The sequence below is a fragment of the Aulonocara sp. 'chitande type north' Nkhata Bay genome, linkage group LG7 (assembly GCF_057382095.1).
Source record: "Aulonocara sp. 'chitande type north' Nkhata Bay isolate Kocher_YH1m ecotype deep benthic linkage group LG7, A_spYH_male_GT1.1, whole genome shotgun sequence".
NCBI classification, from domain to species: domain Eukaryota; kingdom Metazoa; phylum Chordata; class Actinopteri; order Cichliformes; family Cichlidae; genus Aulonocara; species Aulonocara sp. 'chitande type north' Nkhata Bay.
The window spans coordinates 63,904,573-63,918,391 of record NC_141350.1 but is presented as its reverse complement, the minus strand read 5'-3'; the positions used below and the strand labels follow the sequence as shown (position 1 = coordinate 63,918,391).

The 13,819-nt window shown below is 40.1% G+C and overlaps 1 protein-coding gene across 1 annotated transcript in view; it reads left to right on the top strand.

Annotated features, from left to right (window-relative positions):
- Positions 1-10,915, top strand: part of tead1a (TEA domain family member 1a) — a 50,226-nt gene extending 39,311 nt beyond the window's left edge. The window contains exons 10-12 of the mRNA XM_086301918.1: positions 3,815-3,955; positions 4,344-4,496; positions 6,114-10,915. Of these exons, the coding sequence (XP_086158044.1) occupies positions 3,815-3,955; positions 4,344-4,496; positions 6,114-6,227 (408 nt within the window). The 3' untranslated portion in view covers positions 6,228-10,915. The remainder of the gene's footprint in view (positions 1-3,814; positions 3,956-4,343; positions 4,497-6,113) is intronic.
- Positions 10,916-13,819: the final 2,904 nt, after the last annotated feature.

The window sequence follows — 13,819 nt, the reverse complement described above, 5'->3', positions numbered from 1 at the left end:
TCCATGCACCTCTGCCCCCACCCAGGGAAAGTTCCCTTATTTTTCTACGCAGCACTGTGTGTGTGTGTGTGTGTGTGTGTGTGTGTGTGTGTGTGTGTGTGTGTGTGTGTGTGTGTGTGTGTGTGTGCTTGTGTGAGTTCCATCTGTGTGTGTGTGCTTGTGTGAGTTCCATCTGTCCACCTGGAATATGGAGGTGGTGGGTTGATGAAAGCGCAGATGCTTTGTTTGAACACCTGCTCACCTCCAGACTCACAGGTAGCTGTTTTCACCTGTGTGTGTGTGTGCTGACTTTACTGTCCTTTCTCAGAACTCCTCTGTACCATAGGACTTCCAAAAATCCGACTCTCAAACTAATAATTTATAGCCTCTACGAAAAAAAGTCAGTAACAAAAAACCCAGTAAGATGACAATAATTGGATCTAAGTGGGCGCCTGTGGCGTTATTTTTGTGCCACTATTCTGAGTGCACGTAAAAAAAAGTTTGCAGGTGCAAGTGTTGTATTTTGAGGAGAAATTTATTTTGAGTGAAGAAAAGCTGAATTTGAGTGAACAAAATTCATTGCTGCGTGCAAAAAATGTATTTCAGTGTTTGCTATTATCCATACAAACGCACAATAGCAGCCCCTCAGTTCGGTCAGTTTTTGCATTTGCACTCGCTCGCAATGTGTTGCTCGCACTCTAAACATTTCTGCCCGTGCGCGCTCAACTCTTTCTCTACACCGTTATATTTGTGCCACAAAACCAGCCAATCACAGACTTGGATGCAAAAAAATCTGATTGGCTGTTTTGGTCTCCAATCAGCTCGAAATGACAAAATGCAATATCCCAGAATCCATTTCGTCCAAAACTCAATCGAGGCAGTGGCGGAGGAACACAGAGTGGCGGAGTTTGAAATATTGCTCTTTCTGAGTCTGAAAATAAACTTTTAAGATATTTTCATGCGAGAATGGTGCTGTGTAAACTTCTAATATCTGCTCGATTCATCAAGACATCACATTTTTGCATAAGTGCTCTAACGTTTTCGGAGATGCCTGTTACCCACCAGCTGACCGCATAGCTGGACTGGAACCGGCCCCGGTGAGCCGATGATGATTTTTCATTTTTATGTTTGTTTGTTTTTGTAACTGTATAAACAATGAAAGGTGGTGGATTAGCCAATTCGTCATGATCAACTCTGGGCTGGACCAATTACAATACATCCGTATTGAGGGGAAAAGGAACGCGATTAGTCCCGGACTTCAGCTACAATGAAAAAGACACAAAGCTGGAGTTATTCTGTCTTTACGCTGTGAGCTGCCTCTTCTTCTCTCATCTTCTCCCCTCTCTCTCCTGTTGCTACTTCAATCATGAAACTGATCAATGATCAGCTGATCGTCTCTCTTGTTTATTTATCTCCCACTTTGCGCCAGAAACAGGAAACCAGCAGATGTTGCGCTAAACAACAACAGCAGCACGTTCAAGCTTGATCAGCTGTTGTTAGAATTTATTTAAAATTAATTTCTAGTATCAGCTGATGTTTGCTGGAGCCACAGCTGTAAAAGCTGCTGCTCATCATATCGGTTTGGAAACATGAAGGTGAAATAAATCATACATATATACCAACAAGACAGTGTACGTCACTGTCACAACAGCGTTTGTTTTAGTTCAAAGGCTTTATTGTTTTTCCTATAATACCTGGTGGTGTAGTCGGTGATTTTTTGTCAGTTCAGCCTCATATATTATGTTTAACCTGAGTGACCACCCGGTCAGCTGGTGGGTAACAGGCGTTGCAGGAATGAATTTTGTTCACTCAAATTCAGCTTTTCTTCGCTCAAAATAAATTTCTCCTCAAAATGCAACACTTACACCTGCAAACTTTTTTTACGTGCGCTCAGAATAGTGGCACAAAAATAACGCCATAGGCGGACGCTTTCAGCTATTGTGTTGCTGTTTTTTGGAACAAGCTACTCTCTTCTCAGTTACATGTGTGCATACATTCAACAACAGACCCCAAACCTTTTTATTTACACAGATCTTCGCTTAATAGGCGTTGGCGTTGTTTTGTTGTGCAGCTTTGACTGCCTTAAGGCATTGCAAACATACACAGGTTTTTATGTCTCTATCTTCTGCGTCAGGTGGATTGAGTTTACATGTAATGAAATGTGATCTATAGATAAAAACGTCATTGTCATTTGCAATATGAATTAAATGTGTGTAAAGGTGTAGTAAGTAGTTTTTCTTAGAATCATCTCAGATGAATGGGTCAATTAAAGTAATTGGATTTGGTGATTGACAAACTGAGCTGTTGGATGCTTTCAGTGCTCACGGTGGAAAAACATACTGGCTTTTATCTTCATGTTTTCAGACAGTACTTCAGTCTGATGATGCTATGTCATAGTTATTATGCTGTAGCATTGTGGTGGCCTTTGAGTTGATGTTCTGTGACCGTGTGGCTACATTGTATTGTTAGTCGCTAATCAGAGTAGCTAAAATCCTTGCCTGGAGAAGTAAAATAAAGTGGATATTGTGTAATTCTTTTTAACCACAAGCATTTCGAGTTGGATATCAGATGTTGTCACAGCCCTAATTCGTAAGCAAGTTAGCTTAGTAGGAGTCACACTGATTTGCTAGCTAGATGAGCTCATGTTACAGCAGACGATCTATTCTCGACACCTTTTCCTCTTTCCGTCATTGTCATAAATGTAATTCTAAAACGACACCATCCTCTTTGCATGTGTTACACTTGCACTGCTTCAACATGAGCAGAAATCCAAGGCTTCCTGTTAGTTGCAGCTGCTAAGCTCCATGACTGGAGAACTCCTGTTCTGGGGTGGGGCTGGTCAACCGACAAAATCACTGTGAGGTGAGGAGGTTGTTGGACAGTAGAAATAATCCAGGAGAGGACAGGAGCCTGCAGGCTTGTGAAGTGGTGAGGTGTGCTTGCAGCATGCGAACAAATAAAGAGAGAGTGTGTGTGTCATGTAGAGAGCCTTTCCTTGAATTTAATTAAAAAGCTCTCAGATCTACCACAATGGAGTGTGTTTCTGATAATCTGCAGCTTTAATAGAGCACGGTTTGATGTTTGTGTGCACGTGAATGGATGTAAATGTAAGTGAGTAAGCATATGGTGTTTGTGTTTGTGTGTTCTCTGAGCCCCGAGACGCACGGTGCTTCTCAGAGGACTCATTACAAACAGTACAAACCCTTCCTCGCTCCTCCCTGCCTGCAGTCCAGGTGCAGCGTGTTCTCTCTGCTCTGATTAAACATTTTTCTGCTTCAACTTCAGTCGCACAAAGTTGTATAAGAAAATGTTTCTTTCTTCTGTTTCCCCCCTGTACCTGCCTCTTTCCTGTCTCATAAAACACCTGCATAAAGGTTTGGTTCAAATAAAAAAAACAAACAAAACAAATGTGGATGTTATAAAGGTCAATCCCCACATTTTACAACAATACATTTTTTCTTCTTCTAAAGATTACACAACAAATTGCATTTTAACTGTTTTATGAGGTGATTAAGGAGATAAACATGCATATGCAAGGTTTCATGTTGCATGTTAGTGCCCAATTAAAACAGCACTCTGCACTGATGGATGGAGGAAGAGTCTCGGAGATGATTCTTTTACTTCATGTACTGAAAAATAAGGTTGCACATTGCATTTTCATGTCAGTTTCAGCATCATAATCATGGATTTGCTCGTCCTCTGGAGACCTTTTATGGTGCAGTACCAGCAGAGGGCACTGTCGGAAAACTTTAGCTTCAGAAAAGCAACAGGACTAAACGTGCTTGTTTTCTGTGACCTGATGTTTGCGTTGTCGTCTTTGCTCTGTGGTTTCCAGGCGGACCTGAATTATAACGTGCAGGACGACCCCGCAGCCTTCTACGGTGTGACCAGCCAGTACGAGAGCTCGGAGAACATGACAATCACCTGCTCCACCAAGGTCTGCTCCTTTGGCAAGCAGGTGGTTGAGAAGGTTGAGGTGAGGACTGAGGATAACTGCTAAATAGAAACATGTGGGGTTTATTCACACAGCAGGTGATTTCTGCATTCAGACTGAAAAAATATTGATACTTGCAAAATGTCCTGTAACTCCCTATGTGGGCTTTAAAACCACCACATCCTTCATTTTCTTCACCTTAAGCCCTCGATGGCATCAAATAATCCCTTATGACACTAGCAAAAATGATTATGTCAGGCCTGACAGTTTTCCACAGCTGCACATAATGTTACACAACCATTTTCAAAGGCTGAGCTTTTCGCTAGAAAGCTGCTTTTGATGTGTAAAACTGATGGAGGTGCCTTTCATTGGTGCGTTGTGTAATATTATTTGGCTAAAGCATCTTCCTTTGCTTCCCCCTCTCTCACAGACGGAGTACGCGAGGTTTGAAAACGGGCGTTTTGTCTACAGAATCAGTCGTTCGCCGATGTGCGAATACATGATCAACTTCATCCACAAGCTCAAACACCTGCCGGAGAAATACATGATGAACAGCGTGCTGGAGAACTTCACTATTTTGCTGGTGCGTCTCTCTGTGTGCTGTACTGTTTATGTTATGCAAATATATATTTACCACCTTCCTTCTCTCGATGGGTGAAAATGTTACACTAATGCAGTTAATCCAAGTCTGGGACGTCTCTTCCGCTTTTCCTCATTCTCTGTTATATCGTTACTGTTATCATGGCGATTGCTTATATTAAACATGAAGCTTCAAATAATGAGGTCAACATATGTACAGGTAATCCCCATGAGATAAAAGCTCCGGTTTCATCCTGTCTAAAAACTGAGTTTTTAAACTCTTAGACCTCTGTGATGTCAGAGTCATAGAAGCTAATTATTAATATCCTTAATATGATCATCTCACACTGACAGCCAATCAGTAGAAAGCTGGATTACAGAGAGGGAGATTTTAAAGGGAGAAGAGCTAAAACCGCTTGCTTTAGAGAGTGGATAAGGTAAAGACTGTATATCAAAGATGTACAGTGTGGCATTAATGACGGACCCGACCACAGGCTTGTGCTTTTCAGCATCTCTTTATTAACTCGGTTGCTGTTAAACACACACGAATGGCCTCAGCTCTCCCGCTGCCAGCCGCACGCATCACCAACAACAATAACCCAGGACCCAGTGCAGATCTTCCAGCCAACGACGCGTGACTGCCGATGTCGTGCACGTGCATCCATCTCCCCTGCAACGGCACCACAGACCACGCCCCGCCACACACAGATTCTAGGTCTGGAAAAGGAATGGAACATCAAAGTGGTTGATTCATCAAGCTGGTTGCAAAGAGGAGTATATTAAGATCCTACTTCCCATCAAACACACGGGAAGATAAGGCAGGGAAGGTGATGGAGCAGTTCTTACAGCATGAGCTTCAGTGTGTCTCAGTTTCCCAGGCAGACCAACCCCTCCCTCATCATGTCTGGCTTTAAAATGGGAAGATGACAGCAGTGAAAAAGCGTAGCTCAAGACTTCACAACAGGATTTCACTAGTCAGCATCTGTGTTGACCTACTTTTATATACAGTCTATGGAATGAACTTGGGGGCAGCACCAAGATCCAGTACAAAATAAACAAGAGTGATTTTAAACTAATGCAAAGCCACCTTAGTGGAGTCCAAGAATAAAAACATGAAACTGGGAATGAGCAGCGTAGGTCCCCTTTAACACCAGCCGGTGCCAGGTCTCTGTGACACTACATTCACTGGGAATAGATAATGAGAATCTTCTTCAGCGTCTGTGCAGAGCTCTCGCTGCTACTTTATCCACTTTTTTTGCAAAAATCACACAACCCCAAAACAAATGGGATTAACCAAACTCTGGTTTTCTCCATAAACCAGCACCTTCAGTGTGCTACTAAAACTGTGCATGTGAATTTCTCAGTGGCACCTTTCTGCATTGGTAGACCTTTTAAAGTGCTTTTGTTCAGGTGCTGTAATTGTTTCATGTGCTTTGTATAAGCATATTGTCTTCTATATCCTACAGCTGTGAATACATGTTGAAATATTAGTTGTTGGCTTAAGGAGGATAAGAGTTTAGAAGTATACTTGTGCAGTTCTTGATCTCGAATGATATATGTATACGAGTGTGCTTAACCTTGACCTCTTGTGTGTTCTTCATTCCCGTGTGTGTGTTTCCAGGTGGTGAGCAACAGAGACACTCAGGAAACGTTGCTGTGTATGGCGTGTGTGTTCGAGGTGTCCAACAACGAGCACGGAGCACAGCACCACATCTATCGACTCATCAAGGAATAACACACACACATATACACACTCACGTTGAAACACATGTATGGCCTTTGCTTGGTGTTTTTTTTTTTTCCTTTTTTGTGACATCAGAGCTAAAAATGTCTCTAAAAATTAGTTTCAGCCAAACAAATTCGTGAAAAAAAGAAAAAGGCTGCATTTTCACTGAAAATAACGGGGGTAAAAATATTTTTTTTAATTAACACCAGATGTGACACCGCAGAAACCTCCTCAACAGGAGCATATCCACACTAACTCCAAACCTGGTGATCGGTAGCTCATTAGCTATAATGATAATAAAAAAAGCACAGTGGCAGTGCAGCCATAAAAACACATCAGAATCGACCTGGTGCATTTCCCCAAGAACATCCTGACTCTGATATCACCAGGGGATGTCACGTCTCCACTAATTGGTTCCTTCTTCTCTTTCTCCCAGTTTTTTCTCTTTTCTGTCTTTTTTTTCTCTTTCCTATCTTGATGATGGAAATGAAAGTGGTGTTTCTGTCATGAGTTTTGGTGAAAGTCGACCCAGGGAGAAGAAAGAAAGAGAGGGGGAGAAAAACAAAACAAAAAAACAACAAAAAACAGAGAGAGTGAGATCTCATAATTTCCCCCCCGTGTGTTATCTGTCAGGAAACTGACAGGCGCTGAAGGTCAGACCCTGTGTATCATCAATAAGCAGAGAAAGCTGGAGGAAATAACACTACTGCATTATCATATAGTAGAATATAGAGGTGGATTTGTACAGATGGACACTGCAAATTGTGTGAGCTGAATTCTTATACAAGAGGTTTGTCCCAAAGAAAAAGAAATCAAATTTTTACCTTTTTGTATGTTTTCTTTACAAAAAAAAGAAAAGAAAAAAATCTTCTAAACTTTGGGGAGTTGTTTATTGATAATAGCATAGAGATTCTATTTTAATTCCACAATCACTATCTAAACCTTATGTTAATAATAAGAAACTATAAGTGAAATTGAACAATTCAGGTAGCTTTTTTTGTGCAACAGGTGACTCTTTATTTTGCTTAAAAGACTAACGAAATTATAATCCTCAAGATTTCAGAATCCTGTTTTGTGGGCTTTTATTGTGAAGCAGCAGCTGTAGGAAATGCCAGCTCTGTGGGAGAACGGCAAACGGTGAAACTGACGTCACTGAGACGTCATTAGAAATGCTAAAACTGGATTCCATAAATGGATTCAACGTGGAATTGCAGGCTTCATCCCAAACCGTGACAGCTGTCAACCAGAGGGGTGATTAACAGATAGAAATGTGATTACAAACTATGATCAACTATTAATATGAGTTTGCAGATCTTAAGGATTATAATCTGAAGCATACTCTGGTCTACTGAAAAGCACTGTGAATTTTAAACCTTATACATTGCCATTCATGGTGTACACGTAGGGAAAAAAGTTTTACTGCTGTTTTTATTGTGTAAATTACTTTTGCAACTTAAAGGGGACCTATTGTGTTCATTTCCAAATTTTCATTCTTTTAGTCTCCTAGAGTAGCTTTGCATGCGTCACAGTTCAAAATAATCCTCCTTTATCTTATTTTGGTCCTTGATGTAGCCCTTCAGTTCATTCAATGTCTGAGTCAGCCTCCCATTATTAAACCCAACTTCTTCTAATTGGCCACTCCCTGCAAACAGAAGGCTCAGCAGGTGGGCGGGGCTTTTGTACACAGAGGTTTTTTTTTGTTTTGTTTTGTTTTTTTGCTATCTGAAGCAGAAACCTGAGCTTTTGGTTCACAGGGATTACTTATACATACCCGGACATATTATTTAAAATGTTGGCCTAGTTTATTCCAAGTGTCCACCATTTTAACTTTATATATGATGGAAAACAAGGAAAAGTATAATATGTCCCCTTTAATGTTATCTTAGGTAAGTGTGATGACCATGCCCATACAAGCAAGCCTGAATATTACATCCATATTTAGATGGGACAGCCCTGACCAGAAGCATTCTCACCTCAGTGTCAGGGTTATTTTAACTCTAGATGACACAGTTCCCCTCAACCACTACAACACAGGTTTTTCTGGTTATATAATATTTAAAAAGTAATTTATGAATTTTAAAAAACCAAAAACTCTCGATGGAGTGTACTGTAGCAGGTGTCGTCTGGTGGTTTGTCTGTGTCATGCCCAGCAGCATGAAGTGCCTTTGGCTGGAAACAGCATTAGACATTTCTATTGTGTTTCCCAAAAGTCCTGATAATTTGATGTTGTAGGTGGTGCATGGGTACAAAAAAACAAAAACATTTTATTGTACAGGAACATTTTGGTCCCACATGCCCCTGTTTTCTGTGTCCTGGGATCAGTTTATCCAAATTCCATGTAAAAGTGGTTCTTTAATTTAATTTGTGGACAGTCCTGATTAATTTTTCAATTTTTTCTGATGTCTTTGGGATAAATTCTTGTTCATGTGGTATCTATTGGCAGTATTTATTCCATGTATTTGCATTTGTTTATTACATGTATGACGGATTCATGTAGACAGAGCTTGTGCACTAGATATTACCTGGCGCCTCGTTCATAAAATGCAATTGTTTGGACTTGTCACTGTTTGGACGACCTGCTCTTACAAACCTGCTGTAGAATCATTTTGATTATCTGTTTTATATAGACGCTGTTAAAAGTAGTGGATGCCATCAATTAACTTTTTAAAACTTTAATATCTCTGTCTGATACAGCTACAGCTAGCAGGTTAGCTTAGCTTAGCATAGCAATGAAAGCAAGTGGAAACAGTGCTCATAATCCCTTCTAAAGCTAGCAAATTCACATATTATATTGGGTTTGTTTGGTATGTTTTAAAAAAAAAAGCATATAGTCAAGTTAGGCAGTTTAAAAAATAAGAAGAAATGCTAAAAGTCAACCAGCTCTCAAATCATCTTGTCTTGTTATATATTCGCATACCTATAGCTGGTTAGCTTAGCTTAGCGTACTCATAATTAGCTTTTGCAGATTTTCTGCAAGTTTGGCCCGTATTCCCAACCACCGGTGTTTGGAAGGCTAGTTTTAAAAAGTAATAGATTAATGAATTAAAACTGAGTCAGACTGCCTGCTCTCAGACTTGTTCCAGCAGTCCAAGCATACTTTTGAGAAGTAGGCAGTTTCACTTTTAGCTTTGCTGTTTCCACATGTTTTCATGGTGTGATAAACTCATGGCATTAGCAGCTTTCACACAACAAACCGAACAAGAAATGTATTTGTTAGAGTGCCAAACTGATTCTTTCAAGTTAGACTGAAAAGGCAGCTATAATAAGCTACACTGACTAGGTTTACCGATTTATCTGGATAAGCTTCTTTCTCTTGGAATTAAAATCCATGATTTGTAACTCATTGCAGCTCTTAAAGATTTCTTTTTTTTTTTTTTTGTTTACATGTGGGAATCTGTTTAAACACTAGAAGGTCGGAAAAATGAAGCAATGTGAATAAATGAGGCCCAGAGATTTTTATGTTTTAATAAGAAAACCTTGATACAATGATGTTGGCCGAAAATGCTTTGCGGTACAGAAGATCCAGTAACTTGTAGGAACTTCAAACCTCAAATGACACATCTTTGCTCAGAAATGGCCAGCTGTTCAAAATTTAGCCTCAACAAGTTATGACTCACACGTGATTCACGTCTCCTGCCTTTGTGCTGAAATGGATTAGTGTTTATCCAAAACCACTAGGTTTTGACTCTGTTAAACTAAAGACCCCTGTGGGTGTCTGTCGGGATTACAAACCACGCTTTCCCCCCTCACACTCGTGAATCATCCCGCTAGGAAATTCCCCTGCTCTTGACTTTCCCAGACTTGTGGCTCACACTCCAGTATTTGTTGTTTGTAGACCGAACACTAGGCCTTCTGCAGGAGGATGGACACGTAACGTGCAAGTGATAGCCCAACAAAAGCTGCAGCTATGACCCTCTGTCCAAACAGTATCTAGCACCTGCTTACCAAAGACAGTCATGTGACACAAAGTAAAGAGGAAAGTGATTTATTAAAGCTCGCTTAATGAACATAAAAAAACAAAATCAAAAATGGACGCCCCTTACCATCTTGGCTGTCAGGAAAAGGCTTCTTTAAACTGTGACTCATTAAAATGCTCTAACTGTCCGTTAAACATTACAAGGACTCAGCTGCACAGCTTAACTGTTAACTGTCCATTTGCTGTAATCAGCTGGAGAATATGTGGTGACAATGAAATAACACTAAAGCAGTGAAGTCTAAAAGGTCGTTCAAAAGGTCACAAAGTCCAGTGAAGCACTGAGTTTTTCAGTCATCGTCGTCTGTGTTGTTAATGTCGTCTTGTATGTGCAAGTTGGATATTATCTTCTATTACGGATCACGTGAGGCGCAGAAATCCTGTCTGTAATCAATTCCAAAATGGCCTTGAATCTTTTTCGCTCCGGTGCAGCACGCGTGTGTCGTGCACCGAGGGGTTTTTGATAAGGTGCTTTGTATAAAAGTGACAATAACGTTTATTACAGATGTTGTGTATATCTTTGATATTCTAATGTTTATCCTATTTTGTGAAGAGAGTACATTTAGGAGAAATCCAAAAGCTAGTGATGTGTGTCTATTGGTACTGCACAGGGTCTGATCTTTGCTTTGTAACTTTCTCCCCCCTCATGGCTAAAGGTATGTTAGATATTTTCTAGCTTTGTAGAGACTTTGTACGCATATGCTATTCAGTTTAAATAAATGGTCAGTTCTAAACTGTGCTCGTGGGTTTTGTCTTTTCTCATTAGTCTCATCTCTGAACTTGCTGTTATTGTTGTCATTAATTAATTTAGCTTGAATGCATTCACATGATACATGCAGAATTCTTCTTTGCATACAGAATAGCAACGGGAGGTTTCAGCAGAGCTGTTATAGATTCGTATTTTCCAATTAGTTTTATTGTCATTACATTTCAAGTATTTATGGTAATGGTAAATGGACTGATTCTTATATAGCGCTTTTCTACTCTCACGGAGTACTCAAAGCGCTCTATACAACATGCCTCATTCACCCAATCACACCCATTCTCACAAGCACTTAATCTACACTTAGTGCTTTCTAACGACATTCATACACATTCATACTCCGATGGAGAACAAGTTGGGGTTAGTATCTTGCCCAAGGATACTTGAAATGCAGACTGGAGGAGCCAGGGATCGAACCACCGACCTTCCGATCAGTAGGTGCCCTGCGCTACCTCCTGAGCTACAGCTCAGTGGTGACAGCAATATTTAAAGCTTAACCCCTTTTTGTAACCTTTTGATAAAATTCAGGATTGAGGTTAATCAAGTCGTTGTTATAAGTTGACTCTGTCATGAGACCTCCCACAGCATTAAGAGACACACACTGTTTTTTTAGGAATTTGCTTTCAAAGAAGCTTTGATATATTAAAAGAAACCAACTACACCCTCCCATACAAGACTTCCATATAAAAATGTGAAACTCTACTGTAAAATATGCTGTATGTTTACAGCCCGGTGCAGAAAACTGTTCTCAATAACAAACTTTAGCAGTTCGAGCCAATGAACTAGACATCTTGACCATGTAGAGCCTTTTTGGTTAATTGCATCAAGAATCCATTCAGGAAGATTTTTATTCCAGTTTTGTGTTTGCCACACCGACTGAATGAACTATGAACTCAAGAATTGTTCACACATATGTCTTATGAAGCTCAAACTGTATCGATGCATAGCTCACACGCAAATGCACAAAACATGCAAATCAAACCTGAACCATCTGGAGTTTAAATAGGCTAAGAAAGTAACCATATAGTATGCTTATTATACTGGAGCAGTGTTTTCAAGTACTTGTACCCTGTTTAATTATTGCCATTATTTTTTAGCTGCCAAGTCAGCTCAAAACAAAACTGAAGAACAACTAATATATGCTGAAACCTTTTTGTTGTTCTTTACATGAATTTTACTTCACATTAAAGTTAGAACTTCCTTATATTCAAATATCAGCACTAATCCCTGCGCTCATTAAAAGAACAGATACACACAATGAATTTCAAGTAATGTGCTTCAAATGATTGTTGCTGAAAAGATTTTATTGGGTTTTTGTTCCTGTTGTACAGATCAATGGAGAACATATGGATTAAGTGACCGCACATGGTAGCAAGTGTGATATGATTGTAGCAACGCATTACCTCCAACAATGTTTAAGACTTTAGGATCTTACAGGAAACAATGGAAGTCTTTGGCACTGACAATTTTTATTCACATAGTGTTGAGGTTATAAGATGCTACATCTTAGAGATCTATCAGGATGACCTCTTAATTTCTGTGCCCCTTGCTAATGGTCAGTACATTTTCTCTAGCTGTATATGATTAACAGTCAATGACGCAGCCAATCAGAATCGCATAACAAAACATAAAACAACATCTGGACCCACAATTCCAGATGTAGCTGAGACAGAGTGAACGTCAGCCAAGCAGTTTCCCTTAAAAACACCAGAGGGAGCTCTACTCAAAGAAATGCATCCAAAGCGCCATTGAAACTGCATTTGCTCTGTCACTTCACTTTTAAGAATTTGTTAGAAAAAAATGCATAAAAATCTTTGATTGTTCACGTTATTAAGACAATGATTCATTTGTTTTAAAACTAAAAAGTTTGTATTTAACTGAGGCTTTATCCATAACTGAGCTCAACTACAACATTTTATTTTTCATCAACAGTGAACGTGACGTTTTGTGAAGTAAAATGTTTTTCATGCTACAGCTGGCTTTGTGGGCATATTTGTTGTGGTGAGACTGGAAACTCCAAACGTCTGACAGCCAATAACAAGTCTGCAGGTCACACACAGACAGACACAGTGACCTCACAGGAAACAAGATCCAAGATAAGAAAAACATTCCGCGTTATCGTGCATCCCAGACGCAGAGCCCACAGTCCTCTTAATCCAAATCTACTGTTTGCAACGCATGCCCAGAACGTATGTGAACATGGTTCTGTATCCAGTAAGTGCGCACACTCACATGCCTTAACGCGTGTGCGTGTGTTCATATTCCCAGATGGTTTCCTAAGCAGTTATTTTACCAACAAACCCGGCCTGATGTATCACTCCTGACAGTACTCAAACAGACTAATGGTGCCTGCTGGGGATCAACGCTTGCCATCAATGCAATATGTTCACTACCACACACACCAAAACACTCTTAATGCACATAAATCCTTTTACGAGTTTGGTCGACCATATTCTGTCCTGAAATAGTTGAAAGAGCCGATTATGGGATCAGACGCTATATGAGGACCCTGCGGGGTGTAATAGATGGATTTCCTTCCGCTTTTTACCCAATCCAGCTGAGCTCTAAAACATTCGGCTCTGTGGAGATTATGAAGATGAAACTGAGTAACAATACATACTGCAGTCTTAACACTGCTGAGTAAGAGCTTCATCAGCGGTTTAGCTCAGTCCGAGTGCCTCTCTGCTCCAACTCTAGCTCTCTCTGTCTTGTGCGGGACACAGTAAGCAAAGCCAAAAGACTGAAGGTTCTGCTCTGTGCCTTGAGATTGTACTAACCTAATGAGGCAGACAAAAACACACACAAAAAAATCTCATAGTTGCAAGCAAAAAAGAAAAAAAGTAAAAACATGAAATTCCACCTCGT